We start from the raw sequence: 27,293 nt of genomic DNA on the forward strand, positions 1-27,293 counted from the left end.
GGATATAAAGAAACCCAAATACCAAACAGGTAAGCTCAGTGGACTTTATTGTAGTTATTAGAATGTACAGGGACATCATTAGTGCATTGGTTCTCATTTCATTTCTCGGATTCAACACAGGAGCAGTCAGACACTGAAGTATCTGTATCAGCTCTTTGCTTTTTGCACATTTAGAATGTGTAACATGGGATGTCTTTAAACCATTCCCCGAAAGATTCTTGAAGAACAAAGTAATCAAACCCAGGCTAAACAGTTTCTTCAAAGATATTTGGTATTTCAAAGAAATGCTATGGATACCAAACATCTTTAATAAGAGAAGTGATTAAGAAGTGCTATCAGGGTGGTAGGATACAGATAACCAATTTTATCACTACATTTGTAGTCTTTAAAGTCCATTCTCTTCCATGATCTGGAAACAGTCCTTGAAAACTTTGTTATAATGCTATTTCTTTATTACAAATATTTACATACTATGTATTAATACAACTTTTATTTCCACACTTTAACGATTCCATCCCTTGATGCAGTTACTATAAAACCTTGTGTGGTCTGGAAAGTTGCAATATCTGTAATAATATCATGATGTCCCACTGGGAGAGACTCTGGACCCTTCCGAGGGGTCTCATCAGTGGGCCCCAGTTTTTGCTTGTTTTGAATTTCCTGTAGGAAAAAAGTGAGAAATATTACTTACAGAAATGTGAGCATTTGCAAACAAAGCTGCACATATTACCCTATCAGTGTAAAAAGACCAAAACATAAACAAGCAAACTCAAAAGAAAACCAAAACAAACCCACAACCTCCCACCCCATGGTATTTTTCTTAGCATTACTCCTTGGTTCATTTATTTTCATCACACACAACCTAAGCCATAATCTGAACTGACAATTCAGCTCTCAGATCAGGGAATTAACTTTTTCTTGTATTTATTTCAATTTATTTCAACTACACTAGCTACTTATATTTGATATTCCTATTGGAGGGGGGGGGAAAAATGCTAGGGCAACAGGTCCTCAACTCAGCTCCCCAAGGGTTTTCTATAAACTGGTTCAATAGCATTAGTGTAATCATTTAAGAGCTTCAGATGAAACATTAAAATATCATGGTAGGTATGTAGACCCTAACTGACTTCTTTTTTTTTCCAGTCACCTTTGTAGTAGCATTCATACAATCAAACTGAAACACAGTAATATTCACCAGTTGGCAACACTGTCAGTTCCAAAAGTCACTCTCAAGAATGTGATAAAAAGTGCAGAGTCGTGCTGCCGTATTGTTTTGGTGCCAATACTTTGCCTTGCTAAGATCATATCCGAAAGACAGTCCGCTGATCAAAACCAGAAGAGTTAAAATAGCACATTTCAATATAACAAAAGAAATAGAACACTGACTTCTGCGTGTAAGTAGCATTTGGTAACTTTAAATCTGTCCAAAACAACTGTTTTTTTTTTTCTTTGAAAAAAACTCCTTCCTACCTGCCTGAAAATGTAATGCTGACACTATCCATAAAAGGTGAGATAATAATTAAAGCCAACATGTAATTAATATAACCCAGGAGGGCATCCAAAAAGCAAGCAGAATGGGTGTCTATCAAACAAATCAAAGTACCTGAACCACCTCCGTGCCCTCAATTATCTTCCTGTAGTAGGAAACAGATGGGCAATTTGAACTTCCAGCTACAACATATGATCTCTCAGGGTAGGCCAGATCCCAAAACCTAAACACAAAGAAACAGAATCAAGCTGAGATGTTCACTTTTATCAGCTTAATACACCTGTCTAAAAGCTGTCGTGCTCTCATGATGAAACTGAGTGGTACAAATGCTGTATATGCTTTCTGCTCTTCGTGGGAGAGTGATGCAGAGAAACCAACATTCAAACTGATTTAACAAATCCAGCTTACACGAGTTATAGCTTTGTTTCTTGCCAGGCACATTTCAAGATCTTTACAGAAGTGTTTTAGAGTAGCACGGAGTTTTGCACTGCTTTTGCTGAGAACAATTCTCTCAGTTCACTGATGCTTATTAATGAATACATCTTCAGCATTGTTTCTTAGGGATGCTTGCCAAAACTTAGCACACCAGCAGGGGTGGAGGAGAGGAGGGTGTCAAACAAAAAAGATTTTTAGTTTTATTACCTTATTTTCATGTCTGAGCCTGCTGTCAGTAATATGGGGTTACCAGATGCCGGACTGCAATATATTCCATGGATGCTGTGAGGAGAAGGCTAGAAGGGAAAAGGGATATGTAAAAAATAAGCTATCACCATTAGCTGCTGCCATGCTTCAGAAAGGGAGTGCATTCCTTACCACATTCATCCACCCAATTTCCAAATCTTTCTGGCAAATGCCAAGTTACTTTAATGGGATGCACCTTAATGTATTAAGGTAAATTACCTCCTTACATCTCACAGAGCAATGCAACAGATATAATTCTCCATAATTTTGAAAATTACATTCTCAATGATGGCAAATGAGAGAGATTATTTCTAAAAGAATCAGGCAGGCTGAAAGCACAGGGATACTCTAAGTTTTGTGCTATGAAGGCATTAAGGGAGAGATATACAACAGAAAACTATCTCGAATCACAGACTTCCCTGTCTGTGCAGTCAACTTGCAGTCTTCATAGCCTGTAAAAATTCAAGTTTAGGTAGATTCCAGGCCTGCATTTACAATATTTAAAGAAGCAGCTGTGGTTATTTTTGTGTATATGTTTCTGTTTTAAGAAATATATATCCCTGATTGCTCCTCTCCCAACTAGCTCCTTGAAGAGAGCAACTTCATGATTAAGTTTAATAGTGGCATTGTACTAGAGAAAGAATGTGCTCAAGAGCAGATAGATACATACAGAAGTATCCACAATCCCAGAAACAGCAGGTAAGAGTACAAGATGCCACACCATGAATTTTGGCTTTGCCCTAATCTTCACGGGCTTGCCCAGCTCACTGTTTTGTTAAGAACCAGACTGGAGATAGCAAGTGAGTGTCACAAGAACATTCCACAGATACTTCAAGATATTAATGAATATTCAGGTTACACTGCTGTTTTACAAAGGGTTTTAATTTTGACAGCAAATCAATTATAGTGCCAAAATAAAGCCCAGGGCTTGTTCCTGGTGCCAGACTGTCACAGCAATGGAGACAGGTAACTGTCCTGATGCACAGCATGGAGCCTGAGATTGTTCTAGCCCCAGCTACACCACAGAAATGGGAAAAGAAAAAGACCAAACCTGCAGTTCTGAAAGAGGTGGTGCACTGCTGGCCCAGAGAGTGAAGCGCCGGTCACCGGTTTCCATATCCCACATGGAGACTTCATTATTGCCTTGAACAGCTACAGGAAAGATATTGACAGTGCAAAAAACTACAGACCAGGTCAGCTGGCTCTAGCTACATGTTCTCTACTGACATCACATAGAGGGTGTGACATAGAGACAGTCTCCACTTGCCCTCTGCAGCAAGTTTTGTGTTAATCTTTCTTTAGCAGTAAAGCCATCCCTGTGTTTTGCTCACTTTCCTGCTTGGAAGCAGCTGTGGTATAGTTAAAAGTGCCTAATTTAAAGGAGTTTACATGAAACCTGTTTTTATCTCCAACCCTTTAAAAAGGTTACTAAAGCCTCACTTTCCTCCCTAGGTAACTTTCCATCCTTCTTTGAGGAAGATGGATGGTCTGCTCAGCATGGTCATAAGGGACTTGGGAGATTACTCCTGAGCAGGTAAGAGAGCAATCCAAAATTACAGATTTCAGTAGCTACAATGACGTGCCACACACACGTTTAGTGTGGACAGGCAACGAATTCTGTCCAAGGGGTTTTTTACATGCCTGGAGGAAACCCAGCAGGCAAGGACTTCTTGGTAATATTTCAAAGTGATGGATTTTGTCACTCGTTTACTCTTCAACAGAGAGGAATCAGACTAGAAAGTACAGAGAAGCTTGCTTTATTTGAATGTTTTTTCAAGAAATTTGTTTTATTTCCTAGTGTTAAAATAAGAATAAGATAAAATAAGAAGGGAAGCCAAAAAAGCAAGTAAAATATGAAACTCAAATTATTCTCATTTTACAACAACTTTGTAAGTTTTGTTATCATAGGATTAGTTTAAGCTACTTGTCCATTTCAGAGTGGGTTCCTGACACAAACAATTAAAAGTATATAACAGTGCTAAATCCAGTGAGGATGAAGCAAGTGTGAGCACACCAGATGAGGAATCTAGGGACATTTTGGAAAGCTCTAACCCATGACACAGATGGGTTAGATTCAAGTGGGAATTGGAAGCAAACAACCTTCCAGTCTGCTCCACAGAGGAACTGAAGGCAGTGGCACAGTTCCCATCAACTTCAATGTACTCATGGGTTTAGGTTTTATCTTTTGTAACATTTTGTTCTTAAAGAGTGATATGGTAGACAGCACACAGGGAGGGACACTCCTGAGAGCTGTAATGCTCAGAAGATGAGAATTGCAAAGGCTGTAATTTTCATAATGGCTTAACACTATTTCCCACCTCTCCTCTTTTTAATTTCAAAAAGCCAAGAAGAGCACAACTGCAGCACACAAGCACAAAGCTTCCCTTTTTCCTCTCCCCAAGCAAAGCACAAGAAAACAAAGGTGAAGAAAAAAAAATTAACTCCCCTCAGGGCTTGAAGCAGAAGCTGAAATAGAAGCCCCCTTAATCACAACTTCTGCCAACTGTGAGGCAAGTTTTTTACCTGCAATTACCCAAGATTGATAGACAGGATGCATGAGAAGGCGTCTGATTCGGGCCTTGGAAGGATGGGAATGGCTGGAGATAGGTAACTGAAACCTCATGTCCCAGCAGGCCATGGTGCCATTGCTTGTTCCTGGGGAGAAAATGGTCCCCCTAGTCAGAAGGATAAATACATGGAGTTTCGCCCACATCCTTGCTCTGTGCTCTCTGGGAGATGAACTTGAGCCTCAAGTCCTTAGAAAGCAGAATACTTCCCACAAATAGGTCAGGAGGTATTTCTCTCCCCTTATTTTAGAAAAGCTTATCTAGTTAAATCACACAAAAGCTTGAGCTATAGTTACAGCAAAAGAAAACCATAAGTGCAGGGCTGAGGAGAGACAGAAGCTAACAGGAAACATCAGCTTACCAATACACAGCCAGCACTGGTGTATGTCCACAGCAAATGAAGTTATGAGGCCTAACTTCAAATCATGTTTCAGTGTCCAAGCGTTGCTGCTGGATCGCAGATCCCATCCCACCAGAGACCCATTCACTGTACCGTAAGCCAGCACTGACTGGGCCCCTGAATTGAAGTGATGCATATCTACCACACACCCATCATCCTTCAGATCCAAGGACCTGGGTTAGAAGAATAAACCAATTTAAGAAACAGATATGACTCCCTCCAAGTTCAAGACTCCCTCCTATAGGTAATGCTAAGCAGTGTTTTCCCCTCTGTGTCACTTCACAAGGCATCTCCTGGAAACAGCTTTCTGATTTTAGTACAACAGATGCTTAGGCTCTCTCAAATCTCCCTGCTAACAGGACCTGCAAGCATTCTATGGTTTAGTAAAATGCTCTTTGTAAACAAACATAGCTCTGTGCTTTGGGTCTCTCACTGTGCTTGGTATTTCTCTCTCATTCATGCTTCAGATTTAGCAGATACTCATCTATCATCAGAATGTACAGGCAAGAACACCCTGCTCCATGTTGTACTGCCAGCACTATCAATCACTGACTGTGTGAGCAAACAGACACCTTCTTCAGGCACAAATAATGCAGTGTATATACCACAAAGGTAAGTCTGGCTTGTAGTTTCCACCTCCATGAGATGTGGCTTATCTTCCCAAATAAGAGAGGATATTCGAGATACTACTTTAACTTTGGACAGAAAAAAAGTTCTTTGAGATGGCTGCTAGATTGGCTGGGGTGTGGACACATTCCTTACTCAAGCTAGAAGATTAAGGTGTTGTATCAGTGCCAAATACTAAAAAACTGCTCATATGGACATAGGTGAGGAAGAGCTAAACCATCCCCAAAATAATAGCCCGTGCCCCATATCTTTGCCACCTTACACTAAAAACCTGGGAGAAAAAAAATTGCAGCCAAACTGAAGCCAAACCATATGTTAAATGCTTACAAATGTGTATCTAATGACATGCAACAGGATCTTCAAAATCTCTTTAAAAGTATTAACATCATCACAGATGAGATAAGGAGCTACCAATGCCAGTGCACAAATAAAAGAATTAAGAACAATTAAGACTGTCTGATTAATAAAAGCTTATAATGAGTCCAGTGACCCTAAAGGCACCAATAACCCACAGCTACCAATCCTCAGCCCTGCACGACTGCCTTTCAATCCTTCATTATGAAGCAGGATAAGATCCTGGATTAAATCAAAGGATCTAATCAAGGGAGATACTAACAGCTTAAGCTCTGCAGTGAGATTTAATTACTCTAAGTACATACCTGCTTTGTATTGGGTGGATTTTAGGAGATTTAGGGAGTTTTGAAGCTTCAATACCAAGAAGCTGGATGGCACCATTATCCGAAGCTATAGCCAAGTAATGTGAGCCTTGGCAGAATGTAAGTGTCTTCACATGTCCTCCAATCCGAGAGTAAGTCAAAATTGATCTGAACAGCAGGGAGAGAGGAAAAAAAAAAAGAATTTTTTTGTGGCATATTTATAAAAAATAAATTACTTTTCCCAAACACCCACCAATGACTCTTGAGAGAGCTCGCAAAATAACATTTTCTAAGTGATCCAAAATCAAAAAGCACCATAGCCTAAATTGTCTCTGCGAGCTTAACTCCTTATCTCCAACTGCAGATACACATTTGTCTACAAGTAAAATAAAATTCTAACCTAGATCCATATCAAAGTAGCATACTGTAGTCTGTTATTTAACTTACACTGCAGTCCACTACATCTTATTTAGAGTATTTGGGATAAGAGAATCTCTGTCTCAAGAGATCTCTCTCCCACAGAGAATGTCAGCCCCACTCAACCCATGTTTCAACATGAAGCAATACAGCTTCCCTGCATCAATTATCAGTGGATGAGACAAGTTAAGCATAAAGCTAATTTGTTCCAGAAACGTCGGTTGGCTCTAAAAAGCAGTATCAGAATATATTTCTGTCTGCACAGAAACAAAATCAAGAAGCCTGTAATTAATACAACTGTGAAACAGTCCCTTTGCATTTTGCTAGCAATTTTTTTTATTATCTAATTGAGACAGCAATCTAATATTTTAGAGTTGCATGCAAAGAAAAACATCAGTATTTTTCTTTATTGACATCTCCAGCACACCCACAAGTGAGTCATGTTTTGCTTTCTGCTCTAGTTTATTTTGCACTCCAAAACAGCATCCACAAAATCCTATGAGTTTTAAATCTACCTGGTTGTAGTTGTTTTTCCTTCCATTTTTTGGCTGTTCCAGATTTTCACTGTGCCATCATTTGAGCAAGTTGCAAAAATGGAGTGTTCATCAGAGACCCGTATGCGGTTCACTGCAGACTTATGTTCATGAAGGTGAGCTACCAGCAATCCTTTGGGACGCCATCCTGCAGGGAAGAACAAACCCATGAAGTTTAATTTTGACTTCTTAACCTAATAGGAACATAAAAATCCCCCTCATCACGTACAACAACAGCTATATCAGAATACAGTAATTACAGCTGCAAAACACAAGAGGCACCAAAAATACAGAGCTTAACAGAGTTTAAATATTAAAGGCAAATCCCTATTTGCTCAATTCTAGATTACACCATATTGGCAGATCTGGGCAAGAGTTTTCTCTTTGACAGCTTTTGTGTACATTCAGTGAAGTCACAAAGAGCCCTTCTTCATAGACTTTGTGGAGATACTAGTGCACAATTCTCCTGTTGCACTACATGCCACGGTGCCAGCCTCGTGTGCCTAATGAAATGAAATAACAGCTTTCCTACATCCCATAGAAAAATTTACTCCAGAGCTTCAAAAATAAATCGAGGCGTTAAGCTGCCAAGCAATGACTCCTGCCAAGAAATTACCAACATTTATGTGATATGTTTCCTTCTCTGAAATAAGCACTGCAGAAATACCTAACATGAATCTACTATAGTGAAGGATTAACAGTAGATGAAGACAACAAAGGACAAACCACAGCAAATTTCAAAGTAATGCACAAATTTGAAATATGAACGTTTTTCTGTCTTTCAGTCACTTTTATGGCAGAGCAGGTCAGCTGCTTGTATTAGGACACTATTTCATATGTTTTAAAACTCTCTTCAGGACACAAATACATAACTTAGCCAAGCTCTGTTAAGATTAGCTATGTTCACACACAATGCAGTATGACCATTTTCTTGACGATTTTCTACTATTTCCATTAAATTGGCATGGTAGTTGCATATGGCCAGGTGGGTGAATTTATGCTAGATTTACCAAAAGACTTTAGCATCACCATGCTGATTACTGCAACCCTAGCTGGTACACATTCTGCTCCCAACATCTGGAATTTAAGCACATGAACTGCCATTAGTAGAGGGCAGCTAGGAATCTCCATAGGGGATACCCAGTGACAAGTGCACAGAGAGAAGAACACCAGCATAAAGTGCTGAAACCTGATCTAGGTAAATCCCAATCTCAGTTTGGAGCTTCAAAATTTAAATTGGTGCCACAGGGAGAGGGCTGTGATTTAAAACCCTGTGTTTTCTCCCAGAGTGGCTACGAGAGCCCCCATTAGTAAAACCTGGGTGTTGCTCCTTTTTGGTAAAGAAAAGGGAACAAGAGGTAAAAATGTCTCTCCTTCCCCTCTGAAAACAACCATGTAGACTGCAAGCACAAATCTTCTCTTTGTGGCTGGACACTGTGTTGCTCAAACAACCCATCCCAGCACAAGCACCACTGTGTAAGAAAACCAGCCCAAGAGGTTACAATGCTCACAGGATGCCTGAAAATCTGGAGCCACGCCAGGCAAAATGCTCACATTTCTTACCTCCCAATGCAGTGTTACTCTCCTTGCCCAAACCAAGCTGCAGGCTGCTACAGCATGGCAATTTATTGGCCATGTGCCCAGTTACAAACAACCCACTTCAGAAAACTCACTGGAGCAAAGCACATGACCTGAGCTTCAGACCAGTGGTTCGGGTCTGCTGCTATGAAGGTGAAGATCTCAGGTCCAGACTCTTTCTCATAGTTTATGCGTGTATTTTGCCAAGTGGTGGTGCATTCCCAAAACTAACAATTTCCTCATCTTTTGCATTTTTTCCTTGAAATTTTGCTGTTGCGATTCAAATTGGTTGGTTTGTTGGTTGCTTTTTTCTTTTTTTTGTCTAGTAACCTCAGTGGCCTGTGATTTACCTGGAGGTGGGGGCTTGCTCTCCCACTCAGCATTCTCCATCATCTGTTTGGCAAGTCTCTCTGCATTGCACTGCTCCCGTTTCTGCTGGATCAGCTGCTGAAGTTCTGTTTTGCAAGTGGTGATGCGTAACTGGTGTGCAGATGGGGATGCTGTGCTGCCCAGTGCCTGCACGGCTGGTTTCCTGGGCTGAACAACTGTTCCATCAGATGCCTGTAAGAGATGAGCATTTAAAAATACATGCCTTACATTCTACACACTGATAAAACCTGCTCTTAAGATGACTGGGAAAAAAAAAAAGGTAGAAAAATCGTTTTATTAAATCAATTAGCAACAAATCAGCATTAAAAAACCACATGAAAACAATTAAACCAGCAATAACTATTATTTTAGAGAAATCTTAAACATTCCCTTACTCTGCTCTGCTTGCCTAGTCTGTTCTGTATCCTATCTGTAGAAACTCTAACATGCTATGCACACCTCTTTATGTGACTTTTACAGAAGCAGGTGCTGTTCTCAAGACTGACAGAATTACAGGTTAGCTCTTGAACGATTATTTATATATTAAGCTTTAAAAATAAAACTGTGAAGTGATTCCCTCAGAGTAGACACTCATTTAAAAGCTAGCAGAAGTTAATCTCCAACAAGAAACATACAAAGAAGGATTCAGTGTCAAGAGATGCCTCAGCAACCTGCAGGGCCCCTGGCCCTTCCTTCTGTAGCCAGTACTAGGTCTTACATTTAAGGGGTTTCAAAACGCAGCTGTGATACAGCAGGTCCAAGTTAAAATCATGACATCTCTTCTCCTCCTCACAACACATATCAGGACATGCACTCTGAGGAAAAGTATTCCCTGCCAGAAGAGCTTACCTAATAACTGGCTAAAACACAAAGCCTCATCTCTTAATTCAAAGCATCTATTTATTAGTGAGGCTCCTCTGTTCAAGTGACTGAAATTATTTCCATCCTCTCTCAATCTCCATTTAAAAAATAAGAACTTTAAAGTCAGCTAAGCTGCTGGAGAAGACACCAGGGAATAGAACAAGTGTAAAATAACTTCCAAGCAAAACAAGAAGGCCACATCTCTGCATTCCCACTTGACTTTAAAACAATAAAATAATTTCAGCTTAAGATGTGCAGATAGTATTTTTGAGCAATACCTGTGGAGAAGATGACAAAGTGGCACAAATGCCAGCTGAGGACTCTGAACGAAGGGGTTTCCCAGCCTGGATGGCTTCAGTATCTGTAGTTTGTCCATGTCCTTTGGGTATTGGCTGGGAGATGTTAGTTGGTTCCAGGGACCCAAACATGCTTTTCCATTCCTCATTTACATTTGAATCTTGTTTTACATGTTTTCTAGCTATAAGCAATCAGGAGGGACAAGAGGAAGGGAAAGAAAGGGAGAGAAAAAAGCCCATAATAGCAACAATGTTCACTCAGGTGGGTCATTACTTTCAGACTACAAGCATGTTCAATGTTTACATACTTATTTATGAATTTTATATAGTTAACAGAGAAAAATGTAATGCTAGGTTGTTTAAGATAGCTGACAGAGATTTATGAGGCAAAGAGAACACACGTGGCAAGTGCTCTGTTTACACCTTCTTAGTCCTACAGCTGAAATATACAACTGATCATTCCAGCAGAGGGAAATTTGACATCTAAAAAGGATTAGAGTACACAGGATAACTTTTTCTGAGAGTTACTCTATTACTAGTGTAAGACAGGGATAATTTTGTTATAGTGCAGTAGGCAAATCATTGTCTAATGTTATAGTACTGTAGGCAAAACAGTGTCAAATACAGTCAGTTCTCCATCACAATATCACCTGTAGATTCAATAATGTTATCTGTAAATAGAAAATGTATTGATTTTCAGAATTCCACATTCCTCTGGAGTCTCTTAAAACTGTAAAATATAGAAAGCAAAATAAAAACACAGGACAAATTCAATTTGATCAGAGAACTGGAATAGTTGTCAGCAAGTGGATTTCAGTGCAGAACAAAGAAATAGGTCTTTCAAGATGAAAGAGGGACAGCACTCCTGAGTGCCAGCCTGCTCCAGCATCCCACCTAGGCCACTGTTTCCTATAGACTGCCTCAGTAAAACATCCTGGATTTTCAGTTTCAAAGTTCATGACTTCCTTAGAGGTAATAGCAGATAGCAAAAATGTAGCCACTATAATTTACACTGTTACCATGGGTCATTAGAGTCTTGGCTGTCACAAGCAGCTAAATAACCTGTGCATATTACTACTGAAAATGTAGCCAAACTACTTAGATACTCTTGGAGGCAAAGTATCTCCATCTGTCACTGAGCTCCAGAAAGCTCTCCAGCACCTGACATTTCAAATTGCAGCAAGATATGTAGAAGCCATGCTGGATTTTCTAACTGCAAACTCAGTGAGGATGATGACAGTAAAGTAGAGTGAATTACTGAGAACTCTTGCTGAGTAACTTAAAAGACAATTCTCTGACCCTGTAAAAAAGGCTGTATTTTATTTAACTATATAGACCACAACATATACCAACCACGTTTGTCATCAGGCTCCTGTTTTGTTTTAATAAGATCCACTTGTCTCCCAGTTATTCCCAGAGCTGACAAGTCAATAACCCCTTTGTGACTGCTGTCATGCAGGTGGCTCTGATCCACTATATTGGCTTTTGCTTTATTTGATTTTAACATAAAGTCTTTCAGTGCTAACAGTTTGTCTTCCTCCTCCTCAGTCATCCCCTACAGAATAAAAGAAAAGATAGTATTGTTTACTTTTGCACAAGAATATGCATCAAGGTATGAAGATAGGAGAAGCAGTGAAGTTAATGACTAGCTCAGGAAGTGGAAGGAGAGATCACATCCCCAGAATTCAAAACATCAGTCCATCACTTATACAAGAGTTGGGTAAGCTGCTCTAATATAAGAATATCTTTCCTCTTCAGGAACAGAGCTAGGAATTGTGAAAGGGCAGAACAGCAATTAATATTGGACCACTGGCTGATGCCACCTGCTTAGTTGCCACCCATGCTTAAAGCCCACAAACCATAGGGAAAACAAGCCCACACACACTCAGCTGCAGCCCTCCCTCTTCCCAGCTCTCTTTATGTGGGTGATTCTTGATGTTTCCCTCTATACATATAAACCTCTACACTCTCCAGCTCCCTTTGGTTCTGTAGTTCCATGTCTGGCTTTTCAACAAATGCATACTCTTCTCTCCAACATAATACACAGCACATCTTCTGTAACACTGATACCACCACAGATGTGTCAGAAACCTTGGGACATATAACTGAGGACTTTAAGAGCAGGATGTATTTGGGAAATCAAAATATAAGGTTGCCCTGTTTTTGAGATATTTTTTAAAGATTCTTTCTTAACATCTGAACTCTTTATCCTACAAGAATATACCAAATCAACAAAGTCAATGGTTTGCAGGACCAGAACCTCAGACTGGGAGTCCCTCAGAGCAGCAAATGCAAGGTTAGAGTGTGTGGAGACACACAGAGCCTGAGCATCTCAAGCCTGACTTTCAAAGTACAAATAAATTAAAAAAAATCACTTGTGAAAGCAGTTTCTTCAGCAGCTGTGCAATGGCAGGATCCTCTGGGGGTGGGCAGTCAGGGAGAGCACCATTCCTCTTCTTCTGACGCATCTGAAGATGTCGGAAGAGGCTCGTGATATCCTTTGATCTTAAGACATAATCAAATATGGAACGGCTGACAGGCTCTTTAAGTACACTTAGCAGGACTATTTCTTTATCTATCTGCAATTCAAACAGAGAGATCAGTCAGAGAGATCAATTTTCTAGCTTGGAAGTCAGTAACTGGACATCTGCAAGTATTAATATAAAAATCAATTTCTTTCTCTGAAGAAGGCATGTTCTAAAAACCAGGCTCAGTCCTGAAGAGATGCTATCAAATGTACAACAAAAAAATCATGTAGGACTTAAAAATTACTGCACATGATTGTGCCAATAATCTAGATTCAACTTCTTTCCCTCTGTGAAACTCAGATTCTTCCCTGTGTTGGTTATACCAGATTTTTCTCCATTTTCTTTCCCTGTTCTCCCAGAAGTTTCAGAACATTAACTTGTTAATTAACTTGCAACAGTAGATTAAAAATTCTATTACCAGTATTATGACATTTCATACTTTGCCTTTGTCCTACGTTTACCCTAAAAAAATACCAACTATGAGAGCTCTTCCCCCATGTCATTCAGATTACCAGGTTTCCTCCTATGTATACAAGGGCATGAGAATGCACAAGCATGTAATTAAGTAATATTCAAAAGCATATTGGGACATTAGTAAATAGTCATAAGAAACAAATGAGCTGGGGTGTAATTTAGGATCATTAACTGGAGGAATCCTTATAAAGATTGCTCATTACTATTAAAACAGAAAATCCTAACAAGTTTCTACTCTCCTAGGTGGCAATTCAATGTCTGTCTGTGTCCAGAGAATGTGCTGGTATATATTAAGTCTTCTTTGCAATCCAGATTACTTGCAGCCCCAACATTCATTTGAGTTTGTACTTAAATTTTAGTACTTGTTTTTTGCTGTTTCAAGAGTAGGCCTTGAGATGGGAGGGGGCTGAACTATAATCATGAAATAGACCCCCAGTTACAGTCTCACAATTACATTGCCAAATCTAATTTGGCCCAAAATTATGACATACATGCTTGCTTAAAAGTTGGAATATTCAAAATAATTGATAGGAGATGATGGGGCTGGGACTGCAAGTCTTCCTTCTCAACAGTGTCAGAAGACCTTATTCTTACAATGTGCTGCTCTCAGCTGACTGTCTGCATGAACAAGTCCAAAGTGAGGACCTCTTTATTACAATCCAACTCAGTGTGACCTACAACTTGCTTACTATATTTACTGTTGCATAGCAAAGATTTATATACTGCAATAAATGAAGCAAGAACTGAACAAGACAAAGATTTATCAATCAACACAGCAAAAGGTGTCTAGGGAGATGTGAACATGTTATTTTAGTGAAGTCACCACCTGCACAGTTTACAAGAAGGTGTTCAACACGTGATGCACTTTTCAGTGTAAGTGAATCTGTTTCTTAACTATTTAAACACCTGAACAGCTATAATCACATCACCAGAGCCACACAGGTCATTCCTAGACATGTGCTGTTATGAAATTATTTAACTCCTTCATGCTGAGCACTCTGCCCATAGCCCTTGGCAAAGCACTGAAACACAGAAGTAGCAATGGTGAAATCCCAAGCATGGTAATCACTAACTAAGGGGCTGTTCATGTTTTCCCAGAGTGAAATGTGTTAGCAGACCAGAGCTAGCATAGTCAAATCTTATAAAAAGCACTAAACGTAGAAATGCTTGTTTCCCAGACAACTTTTCATGCCTTTTAGACTCCTGTAAACCAGCATGATACCACAAGAGTTTGACTGTAAACAAGGCAGGACTTGAACCAAAGACATACCTGTTGATTTTAGCTCGTTAAAACATTCTGCAATTTGCAACAAATTTTAGACAACAATCTCTCATATCTGAAAGGCATTGGCCATTCTGTCAACATCTGCCAGCAGAGGTCAAAAACCTATAATCCCTCTAACCTTAATTGAAAAAAACCCCATAATCTAACATTCTTCAAGTCGGGACTGTGGCCAATACAGTGACTAGTCAAGATATGTTCACATTAATATTTGATATATTACCTGTATTATTGGTTGTGTGATAAAAGGATGGAGGTATGGCATGAGCTTGCAGTAGACATCAGCAATATTTAAATACTGTGCTACCACAGTGATAAATCCAACTGCACCGTAACGTATCCAAAGATTAGGATGGCACAGGAAAGGTGCTGGAAGAAAATAAGGTTGTTAAAATGTATCATTCATATTAAAGAGAGAGGATCACCCTGTATATGGCAGCCTATGATGTCATTTCCCTCCCCTAGAACTACCGCCAAATGGAGCCTTCCCTGATGCAGATGGCTAAGGTCAAAGCACCCTTTAGTAAGAAAATTACTTCATGGATTTCACTCAGCCTGTAGTGCTCAGTTTCCTTGCTGCTGCCAAACAGCATAATTTTCCTCTTTATTAATTTCACTCTTTATCATCCCAGATTTGCAGCAGAGACTACTAAAAAAATACAATCCCAGCCTTATTCTGGACAATTATGGGGAATCCTAATACAAGCTATTTACTTTTTTTCTTTTTAAGCAAGTACTTAATTCCTCATTTTTTCCTATCTCTTCCCTGAACAGTCACTATTTATATTGTAAGATTATCAATAGGTTTTCATCAGGCTCAGAAGTGCATCTCAATTACGTGGGTTTTAAAAAGCTGTAATCAAGGGGACTGTATGAGATATAATTGCTACCCCAAATTCTAATTGCATTTGAAAAGCCTTAACATTAGTAAGTAGCGAAGACTACATCTCAAAATATCAGCTGATCTTTTCTGTAAATAGCTGATAAATCTTGGGCACATCTAAATTCAACTGATAAACCTGATGAGGAAGGAGAGACCAACTCTGTATTTAAGGTTCTATTGAGTTAAATGGGATTTTATGGTTTTAGAAATAGGATGAGAAAGGATTAGGTATTGTCTGAAGGACTGAAGCCTCAAAGGCTGTTGGGTAAGAGTTTGCAAGTTATCTGCCTGATCAACTTCCAAAGGTAACCATGAGTTTTTCCTTATAAGAGGGAAAAACCTGGCATGAAGAACAACAGAAGTTCTTAAAGCAGAATGGTTTTTTGCACTCAAGGCTAAAGGTTTTTTGCTGCTGTCTTACATAAAATCAGAGAAGATGCTTCCAAATTGTTCTGACAAAATTTTTACTTTAGAATTCTGAGCACTAACATAGTCTAACTAGGAATAGTTCACTGGCACAATTTGGCACAGCTTCTAAAACAGTACTCCAGGTCTGCATGTCAGACAGCTAAATGACAGAGTAACTCTATGTAGCATTAAGATTTCTTAAGCAAAAAATCAAGGTATTCTCCAGTATTTCAACTTACCGATATCACAAGCAAACTCATAAATATGGGGCTTCTGCAAGAGCCCTAACTGGCACATACAGGTAAGAGCATTGAGGGCTTTATAGATGACAAATTCTTCAGCATCACTGAGACCTTGCTGAAGCAGAGGTTTCAGTATTGATGAGCTTTGCCAACCAACGTAAGCAGCAACACCTGAAACATAAAAAGAAACACATAAAAATCCAAAGTAGCACTTCACTGCCTTTGCTCACCAACGTTTACAATCGCTGTCCCACAGTCATCTCAAAATAGATTATTAGGCATTAAAAAAAAGAAAAAAGCTGCTTTGCATTTGAAGGTAAGAACAATATTCTGAAAACTGTTTGAGAAAAGCAGATCCCTGTGCCTGCAGACATCCTTCCAGATGCCAGGCATAGATGTCAGCACACAGAGGGCCAGCAGAAGTCTGAAAGAAGCCAGGCAAATCCTAAGAAGCAATGCATCCTAAGGGGATGCAGTATCTGCACTTGTACATGGAGAGGACAAAAGAGCAACAATGAAAGATTCTGTTAGCAGGACTTTGTCTTTTAACTTAGCAGTGGTGGTAATTTAAGTATCATTCAGATTTCTGGCAAGATTGAACTGAATACTGGGCTAATTATCAGCAAAGTCTGTAGCATACTTATCCATGAAAGAAAGAATCACTAGCAGTCAAAACCAAACCATTAGAACTGTCTTCTAAAACTTATCCAGCCTGAAATGGGTGCAAGATTTGCTGCTCAGTTAACTAGTCTTGAATTATTTGATACAATGAAACCACCTTTTCACTAGTTTAAAAAATAAATCTAGTTTTTAAAGATCTTAGAAAGTACCCAAGATCAAAAGGGAAATGAAAGTAATTCCTTTGAAGCTGCTGAACAAAAATGTATCAACTACATCCCAGTAAAAGAAATTGCTTTCCTATTCTTCCTCATTTCTCACATGAAAACCAGCCAGTGTCCACATGAAAGTGTCACCTGGGATTGTCTAGATTAGACAATGCATCTACAATTATTACTCTCTGCCAATGCTCAGGGAGATGGACCTTGCTGAATTTCTGATCTGTGCTCTAGCTCTACACCCATTGTAATTCCTTCACACAAACCACTGGGCAAATCTTCTGATTGTTCTCAAGGGAAAAAAATCAGGTTTTCATTGAATAGCTTGGGTTTGTTATTCTATTGTCATACGTGGCACACAGCATAGACCATAACTGCCTCTGTTTCTAACCCAGTTATTTGGGATTGATCAATACCAGAAAATTCAGTAGCTTCTCATCTCAGCGTCAAGATTCAACATAAAGTAATTTTATCATTTCTACTCTACTAACGTAATAATCAATATACATGTTCATTGTTCATGCTGGGCTTTGCAACCAGTTGCTAAAAGGAAAAGAGGAAGAAGAGAGAAATGGCACAGGTAAGAGATCCCCTCAATGCTTGCTACAGAAAGGAATCTGCTCCCAGCCACAGGCAGCAGTGTCTGCACATAAACACGAGTCAGAGAGCTCAGTTTTAAAGATGTGCAAAAGCTCTAAGTAAAAAATTATATTAATTCTTCTGTAGAGGTTTTGAACAGATACTGGGAGAGAAGGGAGTTAAAAATACACACAGTGACCTCTGCTTTGGCTACCTCATTGCTCCTTCTAAACAACTTGACAAGCTGGCAAATTACCAGCATCACATCTTGGCAAGGTTTGCCTGCACAGCATTTTGTGGCCTCCAGACATAATCAGCCATGTGCCTATCACAGTGGCCCTGCTGGAAGTTTGATCGTGCTCCTTTTTTATGCCACACACAGCTGAAGTACCATTTTTTTTCCCCTCATGTACTGTAGTCTGCTATGAGAAAGTTTTCTTGACCTGCAAATCCTGAGACTGTCTCTCAGCAATAGTCACGGGGAATAATTTCCGAAATGCATGCAACACCAGATATACTAAGCAGCTGATACAAATTATGTCATTAGTAGGCTTTTTTTAAATAATTTCAAGTTTTCTGAGCTGACCAGAATCTTTAAGTGAGGTTTTAAGGCACTAGAAAAAAGTTTTCAAATTACAATTTTAGCCTGTACAGATGCCTAATTTTCATTGTATGATGAACTGGACTATTGAAGTTAATGGGACATGCACGCAGTCAGCATGCAGAAATCTCCCCACTTATTTGTCACAAATTTAGGATTTCTCAGTTAGTAGCTTTAGCAAAGACTCAATAAATTTTCAAATAAAGAGTATGTGAAGTTTATTTTTGAGGTTAATCTAACCTAGTCATAAATGCCTCGGACTCATTTGTATTAAATATTCACACTAAAAGAAGAATATTTACATTTTCTCATCTTCACTCCCTAAAGAAACATTTGCACCCAATAATTCAGCAAACTGTAAATTCTAAACTCCCTTGGTATAAAGTTTTTTATATGACTGTTAACAGTTTCCAGGATATAAAAAAATTAATTTATTTACATTATTATATCTCTACCTGTCTGGCTGAAACCAAACACTTACCAACAATGCTGTCAAAGAAAGCTCCTCGCAGATGCCAGTCATTCTTATCATTCAAGAAAGTGATCATATGAGACAGAAGAACATCATTGGCTTTTTGACGTCCGAAAAAGACACAGAGCCGTGTTATTCCATTTTCCATCAGCGTTTGTTTCACAATATTCTCTGGGTCACTTAGCAAAGTCACAACTTTCTGCTGGACCATTTCATGCAAAGCTTGCAACTCTGCGGGAGACACAGAAAGCGACTGAGCTGGAGGAGCAATATGAGCACATGTTCTACCTGCTGCTAAAGGAGATCCACTGGTCTGTCATCCTGAAGAACACCTGATATGCTAAGATGGACAACACAGCAGAACCTCAGGAATTCCAATGACTGGCTTACCAAAGACTTCAGACTAAGCATAAGGTGCTGGCAAAGCCAAGCAGTATATAAATGTGAGGCATTCTTACCAGATCAATATATTCTAAGCTTGCTGTAACTTCAACTAAGATGAGCCAGCGTATTATACATATAGGTGATAAGCAGATGTTAAGAATCACATGATGGCATCAGAATGAGCCAGCAGTGGTGTCACAAGCACTAAAAAACAAAAAAAACTTCAAGGCAATTCTGGTTTGGTATGTTTATTTGACTATCAGTTTCAAAATCTGTGAACTGACAAGAGACCAGAGCATATTTTTAGTTAGGCAGATTGGCCTCATTATGGATACAGAGAGAAATAAACAGTACTTTAAAAACTGAGGTCTTCCAACTTCATCAGCAGCTATCCTAGCTATATGTTTCATGGCTATACCCCTGAAAAATTTGAAGATGACTGTGCCTGTGACTTCTCCAGGATGCAACTGAAAAAAAAATACAATCAATGGAAATAACAGAATTTTTCATGCATTGGCTATTATTGGAAACTGTACAAGGGAGGATCTCAAGAAAGTAGCACAAAAATTTGGCTGATTACTATTGCCCTGCAGTCAGAGATGAGCTAATTTGCTTTCTATCATCTATCAGTCACATGAAAAAGTTGCCTTCTGGGTTCAAATTTCTCATGCTTGGTTTCTAAAAGGGTAAAAGGAATAGAACTATTCAAACTTTTCTTCCTCGTGTTACTGCTTTCGTCTCCAAGCTATTTTGAGGGATGGGGAACAGGAGAGGGGAGAGTACTTCTAAGAAATACAGCCTATACAATGCAGCTCTCTTTCCCTCACTTCTCAGTTCTGAGCACCCCAAGTGTAGGATCTTGAAGGGGATTTTACATTTGGTTTTGGTAGGCTGGGTTGTGCATTTTTTGTTGATTTTTGTTTATTTTAAAGTATCATCCTGCAACTATTTTAGAGATGAGTGAAAGATTCCTTTTCCTCTACCAAATGGAGCGCGTGTCCAGGATGCTTACTATTAGGAGTAGTTGCAAGCTGATCTACTTAGCCCAAAAGAAAAGTGACAGTTTTTAACCACAAAGTGTTCCCAGCTTAGAAGACTTATCCAGCATTGTTCCAGAAAATGATGCATGACTAAAAGTCACTGGAGATGACATTCAGGTCACTTATTACCATCCCTCCTTCCCAAGGGAGAGAAAAAGAAAAAAACACTGTGAGGATTTTAAATCATTCTCTGGGCTACAGTTACCATCCATTCATTCAGCAACTTCAGGCAAAAAGATAGACAACAATTGCCAGGCACAAGAATAGAAGAGTATCTGAAAAATACAACACCATCACTTTGCTAGGATTTTTGTCAGGTTTTTCAAGGCTAACGCTGCCTGGCACTTCAATGGAAGCAATATTTGGAATGCAGCCATGTTTTTGCAGCTGACTTGCTTACGGGACCATGAATGAAGGTGGATCATGCAACCAGGCAGCCAGCATCACAGTCAAATACCTTGAGAACTTCTGGAGTGGAAAAGTCTGCTCATTTACATATTTTTATTGCCTTTCACAATGTTCAGAACTGAGATGTTGGTTTCTGAACGAAGCTGCAACACTGCTGCTGCTTAACACTGGCCAAGACAAAGCATTCTTCCCATTTAACAGTAAATCTAAGATTTAAGAGATTAGGAACATGAGTACTTTGCTATTTTAAGCAGGCAAGGAAGTAGAAGTAACATTACCTGTGTCATAGTTATCACTAGGGTGAGATGTTTCATCTGTTTCTTCACTGTTTGGCTCATTTTCCATATTCAGATTTTTTAGCTGTACTAACTCCAGAAATCTCAGAGCTGTTTCTGCCAACAACGCTATGTTTTCTGCAAAGGAAAGTATTTTGGTTAAGAATCATTCTGCTTGGCCAATTTACATCAGTCTGATGATCCTCTGATGAGAGATTTTAACCACTGACAACACCAGTCACAGTGGGCAAATGGGATTGAAATTACACATTTGCTCATTAACCCAAATCTGGTTTAACTCATTACGTCCCTTGCTCCTTTGAAGCTACCAAGTACACCAAATCACACAGCCTTTTTGTCACATACACAAGCTGAATCATTTTAAAGGTATCAAGTATAACAATGATGAATTTCTAAATCTTCTAAAACTAGCCCTAAATGCAACCTAATCTCAAGCTGATTATTAAATAACAGAACTTAAAGGCCAATTAACCTTAATTAAATAACATGTCCATGTGGTAGACTGTAACAAAACAATAACAACCAACCACCAGACCAGGATTCCTATCCTAGGGAATAAAAACAGGGTTACCCTTGAGGGCTGGATTCCAATCTTAGAACATTTGCCTCCATATCTATTTGTGCAGCCTGGCACTGTTCTGCACTGTCTGGAATCTGATGAAGCAACTCAGGCTCTGGTATATGGGTCAGGCCACTGCTGGCACAGGAGTAATCCCATCGAGGCACAAGTCCCACTTAAGCAGCCATTGTGAGTCTCATCCAAGACAACAGCAGCATGCCAGTGGAGCCTGTCCACAGCCCACATCAAATCCTGTAAGCCACCAGTGTACAAAAAAGTGTGCTATAGTGACACAAGTGAACTCAGGTATTGGACTATACATATTTACTTGAAATTTAAATTGCTTTCTTAAAAGAAAATCTATTTGAAGTTAGGACAACTTAGTCAGATTTAACCACACACAGCTCAAATAACCCTTTCAAATTTCAGAACATCTTCTATTTGTACTCAGTTTGAAAATAAAGTCAAGCCACATAACACAGAGAGAACCTCTGTGTAAGCAGATGCAACTGGAGTCCATGGGTACCAAGACCTGTAGCCCTTTTCCACTTGAACAAAATGAAACTTTTTTTTTTCAGGTTATTTAACAAGTTCAATTTTGTATTACTTCATAAAAAAAATTAATTATGAATAGACCAGAATTGCACAAGATTAATTTTGTACTTCTTTTTTTCTAATCGACAAATAAAAGTAAGGCATGAGAAAATAGTTCTTCTGTAAATCCTTATGCGTGGAAGGCCACAGCAACCAAAAGCAATTGATTCTATTAACTTAGAATTCAGTATTCATTGCCTTCAGTAATTATTTTTTTGCCTTCAGTAATTAGTTTTTTCAGCTTAATTGGTAAACAAAAGAAAAACATCATCTGGGACATTTTCAACTGAACTTCGCATATATAACCTTTAAAAAAGAAATAAAAAGCAAAACAACACACTTGAAAATATGTTAGTCATAGCAAATAAGGGTAAATAGCAAACAGAGGTATAACTGCAAGGGTTCTTCCTGAACCAGGTAGAACTCATAGATCTTAATAATGTATGAAGAAAACATCTGCTACAGTATAAGACAGTCTATTACACAGTAAATACTGTAATTTCAGCCCCTGAATATTAAATTTCATTTTGTGGGAAAAACAAGCTGAAGTATAGCAACATGCTGATACTTTGTAAGTTAGTTTTGTATTAAATCATTTGAATCAGGCCACTCTATGCAAACAATCTGCACTAATGAAATGTCAATTAAGATAAATTAATAAAAGCAGGGAAGGGTGGGCAAGCCCAGAAAGCCCTGTTTGCATATGTAGCTGCACAGTGACTTCTCAGACAAGTATTTTTGTTATGCTCTGTCTTATCCAAGGAGTAGAGCCAGGGCTGTTTCCCTAAGCAAAAGGCTCTGAACTCCAGTCCCTTACCTCAGCTGTGAGCAGACCAGCTGTGTGCTACATCCAGGCCCTAGCCCAAAGAATACATACCCAGTCTGCAACTTGCTGTTATATCCAGAACTACAGAGAAGAATGAATGTTAATTTAAGAGGAAAAGAAGTTGTTCATCTAACAGAAAGCAAACATACGTGGTCAGCCATTTATAACGCAGTTGTTTACTTTGGGTAGTGATCTACACTGGAAACTCATCTGTTAATATCTGTCAACTCATTAATTACTAAGTAAGCTGCCACCATCTGCACCAGTTGAGCTGAATAGAGGTATCTTAACCTGCAGCAATTTCATAGAATCATAGAATCATAGAATTGGCTGGGTTGGAAGGGACCTCAGAGATCATCAAGTCCAACCCTTGATCCACTACCGCTGCAGTTACCAGACCATGGCACTGAGTGCCACATCCAGTCTCTTTTTAAATATCTCCAGAGACGGAGAATCCACCACTTCCCTGGGCAGCCCATTCCAATGTCTGATCACCCTCTCAGTAAAGAAATTCTTTCTAATGTCCAACCTAAGATTTCTGGGAAGATTTACTGAAACATAAACAGCAAGCCACATGATGATTTTAAGTAGAGGAAATAACAGCTTAGGAAATACAGAAAAGCCCAAGATTTGGAGTTTTGACATGATTTCCTCTTACCAGCATATGCAAGTCTGACAATGGTGGCTTCATCCTGGGCCAAGTGTGCAATGCCTGGCAGAATGTACTCTGGGTAAATGTTAATATCATTGCGTGGAACCTCTTTGACGAGAGCGAGAACTTTAGTTAGCGTCCTCACAGATTCTGCCCTCACCCTGGGCACAGAGTCGTTGCTGAAATGTAACAGGTAAGGGGTAATACGATCCAGAAGAATCTCTACACTTAATCTTGGTGCTAAATGAAGAATCAGTTCCAATGCGGCCAGCTTTGAATCACAGTATTTGAGAGTCTGTAAACAGGAAGTTATCACAGACACCAGAATAACCAGCCCATTCTCCTTTGTCTCTCCCTCGGCTTTCTCCGTGCGATCGTGCCCACAGAGATTGTGGATGATGTTGTCCAGATCTTTACGTATGACCAGTATACGCTCATCTGCTGACACGAACGTCTCCTTGGCAAACTGGGCCATGTAAGGCTGAAGGAAAGTGTAAAATATTTCAGGAAATGCATTGTTACGTTGCTGTTTCAAATAATCTTCAGCTGCTAAACGTTTATCTGGCTCACGATGGACCATCTGAGTGACCTTGAGAAAGGCAGAAGCAGGAAGGAGCGGGAGAGAAAGATGAAAGGTTTAGATATCTGTCATTAAAAAAAAATAAAACCCCAAACCCAAACAATAAGCAATTTGATACCAAAGTAGGTGAAATAAACTGCAAACTGACCACACAAATCTTTCTAATTCTGTAGTACACCCTTACCAGTTCTCTGATACTGTGGTCTTCAATTTTGCTTAGGACTTGATCAGGGGAAAAGAGGCCATTTCTGTAAGCCAAAAGCTGAGATAAATCAAACAAGGGTACGCCTTCTGTAAAGAGCTCTGCTATTACACAGCCTGGGGAACGTAAGAAAGAAAAAAAATATCAGGATTATAAACAGAAACTTTAACTTTGCTTTCTACGTGTAGACAAGAACAAACCCTGTGTAATGCTTAGCTTGATTAAAAATAACAAGTTTGCCAGATTAACTCACAGAAAGGAGACAGCATCTCAAGCTCCAAAACATGGATTTTATACTTGATCCTTGAAATGTCTCCCAAGTATTTTATTTCAAACACGTCAACATCAGAGGAGTTTGCAGTTAGGAAACATGAGGCAGTGACTTCAAACACCCTGCCAGATGGAAAATACATCGCCAGAAAAGGAACCCACATCACTGTCACGTGGAAGAAGAGTGCCAGTAAGTCAGCATGGATTGGGCAGTAGGTCAAAGCTAAGCAGCTCTTTTACTGAAGGTAAAGAAAGAACCTCTGCTTCCACAGGGATGCTGGAGGAGAGCACACATTCACTGAGATGAGTTCACAAGCACAATGAGGAATAACAAGATTGCCAAACTGCCCCCCTACCCCCCATGTTGTGTATATGACATGTGTTCTCTTCAAAGGTTCCACTCCCACTCACCCAGTAGTCAGAATCTTGTTTTACCAGTGGAGTGTCCTGGAAGTCTGGCTATAACAGAGGCTTGCAAAATGTAGTAAACATGAAGTTCCGATTTTCAATCACTTTGAGAAAAAAATGGAAGAACAACCCCCCCCAGCAAACTTAAGGCTTTTAAGCTCTCAAGACAAGCCCAAGACTCAAGACAGGCTCCCATAGTTGTACTCCATCAAATACATATGAATAGGGCTATGACAGGAGCTTTCTTAGTTATCCAACTTCCTGCCTGTGGGGAAAACAAAAGGAGAAAGGGCTTTTAAAGCCAATAGTGCCAAATTGCTCTGAAAGCTGGCTCAGTCCCCAGGGAGCGGGGCCTGAGGTGAACCACTGACTGGTTCCTCCTCTAGGGTCCCATGAGGTACATGCTATGTGTCCCCAGACCTTCAGCCATGAAAAGATGATGGTCAGTGGCTTGCAGAACCATCTTTTTCCCAGTGCAGAGTTGAACCTAAACAGAATAGTTTGTGATTTCCTTCCTCAGATAACACAGTGATGCACTTAGTGTACATAGCTTAGTGTACAGTCTGTACTTCTGAGAACGAAAGGTTTGGGGTTAGGTCTTATGCTTAAAGTAAGCAAGTCTTTCCATCGGCTGTTCTCTAAGTGCACTGGTAAAAAAGGAGTGGTTAAAAAAAAAAAAAAAGAAAAAAGCACCCCCTGCTTTTCTGCACCCCTACCATAGCCATAAAGAACACACCAATCTCTCCCGGTGGCTCCAAGTACCTGCGGAAAAGATATCCATTGCTCGTTTTAACTCCCCTCTTGTTCTCTGGTTGCTATTTGCCAAGTCTACTAAAGGAGTTGAAGGGTCCCGCATGTTCTCCAGCTCGGTAGCAAACATACTGCCATCCACAAAGCGCTCGGGAGCGATGTAACACGTTCTTCTCCGTGACGTGTCGAAGAAATAATTGAAGTCAGCAGGGTTGTCTTCGGGAAGGTAAGTTGGTTTAAAACTGGCAAAGTCAGTGAGAAGAACCCAGTTCCAGCTGGTTACCATGATGTTCTCTGTTTTAATGTCCCCGTGGCGGACTCCGGATTTGTGCGCTTGGTCCACCGCAGTAAGGATCTGGAAAGCGATCCACCTTTTTTCAATGTTGTTCAAGAAGGGCCTGGTACTGATCCGATCGTAAAGGTTATCCCGTACGTACTGTCTGAAAAGCATCGCGGCCTTCTCGGACAGGGTTGCTTTCTGGAAGGGAAGGCAGTTTTGTGCCGAGTGTAACCTTATCTTCAGCTCCTCCAGCTCCTGCTTGTAGCTCGTCAGGGGTAAGGTGGGGTCCTGAATGGCAAACACCTTCACGACCACCAGCCCCTCCCGGTGCTTGGCTCGGGCGACCTTGAAGAAGCGGGTGCTCCCCAGGCTCTTGTCGTACTCGAAGTCGTGGATGTCCGAGAAGTAGCTGTCCACCGAGAGGATCTGCGAAGGGGCGATGCCAGCCAGCTGGTTCCCCATGGCGGCACCTCCCTCCCGGCCGCGGGCACCGCAACAGGGGCTCTCCCGCCTCGGCCTGGGGACAAAAGCAAGGCGGATTTCACACCGTGGCCGCAGCCAAGGGATCACTCCCCTTTCCCGGGCCCAGCCCCGACTCCCACGGATCCCCCGGGCACCGAGCGGGCCCTACGGCCGTGCCTCCCGCCCTTCCCCAGGCCCCGCCGCCGGGGCAGCGCTGCAGGGGCCGGGCCCAGGGGAACGGGGCGCCCGCCGTGGCGGCTTCGCAGCCAAAGCACCCACCGGGCGCGGCCCGCCCGGCCCAGGCAGCGCCGGGACCCTCCTACCCCCCGCCGGCGGGATGGAGCGAGGCGGGGCTCAGGGCGGCGGAACCGGCACCGTCAGGCGGGCGGGGGAAGAGGCGGTGCCGTGAGCTCACATCCTGCCCCGCCGGGCCGGGATGCGGGGGATAAGGGGAGTAGGGGCTGTGCTTGGTTATACTTCTGCTTGGCTGTTCCCCACTGCCTGTCAGGAGAAGAGTTTGGACTCGCGGCTGCCTCAATGACAGAATTTTTGGCTTTTACTGTGAAGTTTTGGGGGGCTTTTTTTTGTATTTTTCTTTTCTTTTTTAAAGGGCCGCTCCTCATGCTGGCTGGTGCTTTGTAAAGGGAAGAGGGATGAGGGTAGCAGCAACAATGATGTGTTCGGCAGTCTCTGTTATTTTGGCCTGGTTTTGTTCAGCACTGTCAAGGAAGAGCAGAGGAGGATAGAGCATCCCTCTTCTGAGCCTGGTACTGATGCAGTGGAAGCTATGTGGATCAGAACGT

The 27,293-nt window shown here is 40.6% G+C and overlaps 1 protein-coding gene across 2 annotated transcripts; it reads right to left on the reverse strand.

Moving 5' to 3' along the window:
• Nucleotides 1-30: 30 nt before the first annotated feature.
• PIK3R4 (phosphoinositide-3-kinase regulatory subunit 4) lies at nt 31-26,860 on the reverse strand. 2 transcript variants are annotated; one of them, XM_071735792.1, is made up of 20 exons: nt 26,770-26,860; nt 25,761-26,545; nt 24,303-24,436; nt 23,545-24,127; nt 20,890-21,024; nt 18,789-19,010; nt 16,289-16,462; nt 14,982-15,127; nt 12,850-13,053; nt 11,828-12,029; nt 10,457-10,656; nt 9,299-9,509; nt 7,353-7,518; nt 6,424-6,588; nt 5,099-5,310; nt 4,694-4,825; nt 3,222-3,322; nt 2,132-2,220; nt 1,604-1,712; nt 31-660 (listed from the first exon to the last, which is right to left on the reverse strand). In XM_071735792.1, the coding sequence occupies exons 2-20, from the start codon at nt 26,488-26,490 to the stop codon at nt 490-492; spliced, it is 4,086 nt and encodes a 1,361-aa protein (XP_071591893.1). In that variant the 5' UTR covers nt 26,491-26,545; nt 26,770-26,860; the 3' UTR covers nt 31-489. The 2 variants fall into 2 exon arrangements, with proteins under 2 accessions (XP_071591893.1, XP_071591894.1); XM_071735793.1 differs by lacking the exon at nt 26,770-26,860 and having other exon boundaries at nt 25,761-26,652.
• Between the last annotated feature and the right edge of the window lie 433 nt (nt 26,861-27,293).

The sequence above is a fragment of the Heliangelus exortis genome, chromosome 2 (assembly GCF_036169615.1).
Source record: "Heliangelus exortis chromosome 2, bHelExo1.hap1, whole genome shotgun sequence".
NCBI lineage: Eukaryota > Metazoa > Chordata > Aves > Apodiformes > Trochilidae > Heliangelus > Heliangelus exortis.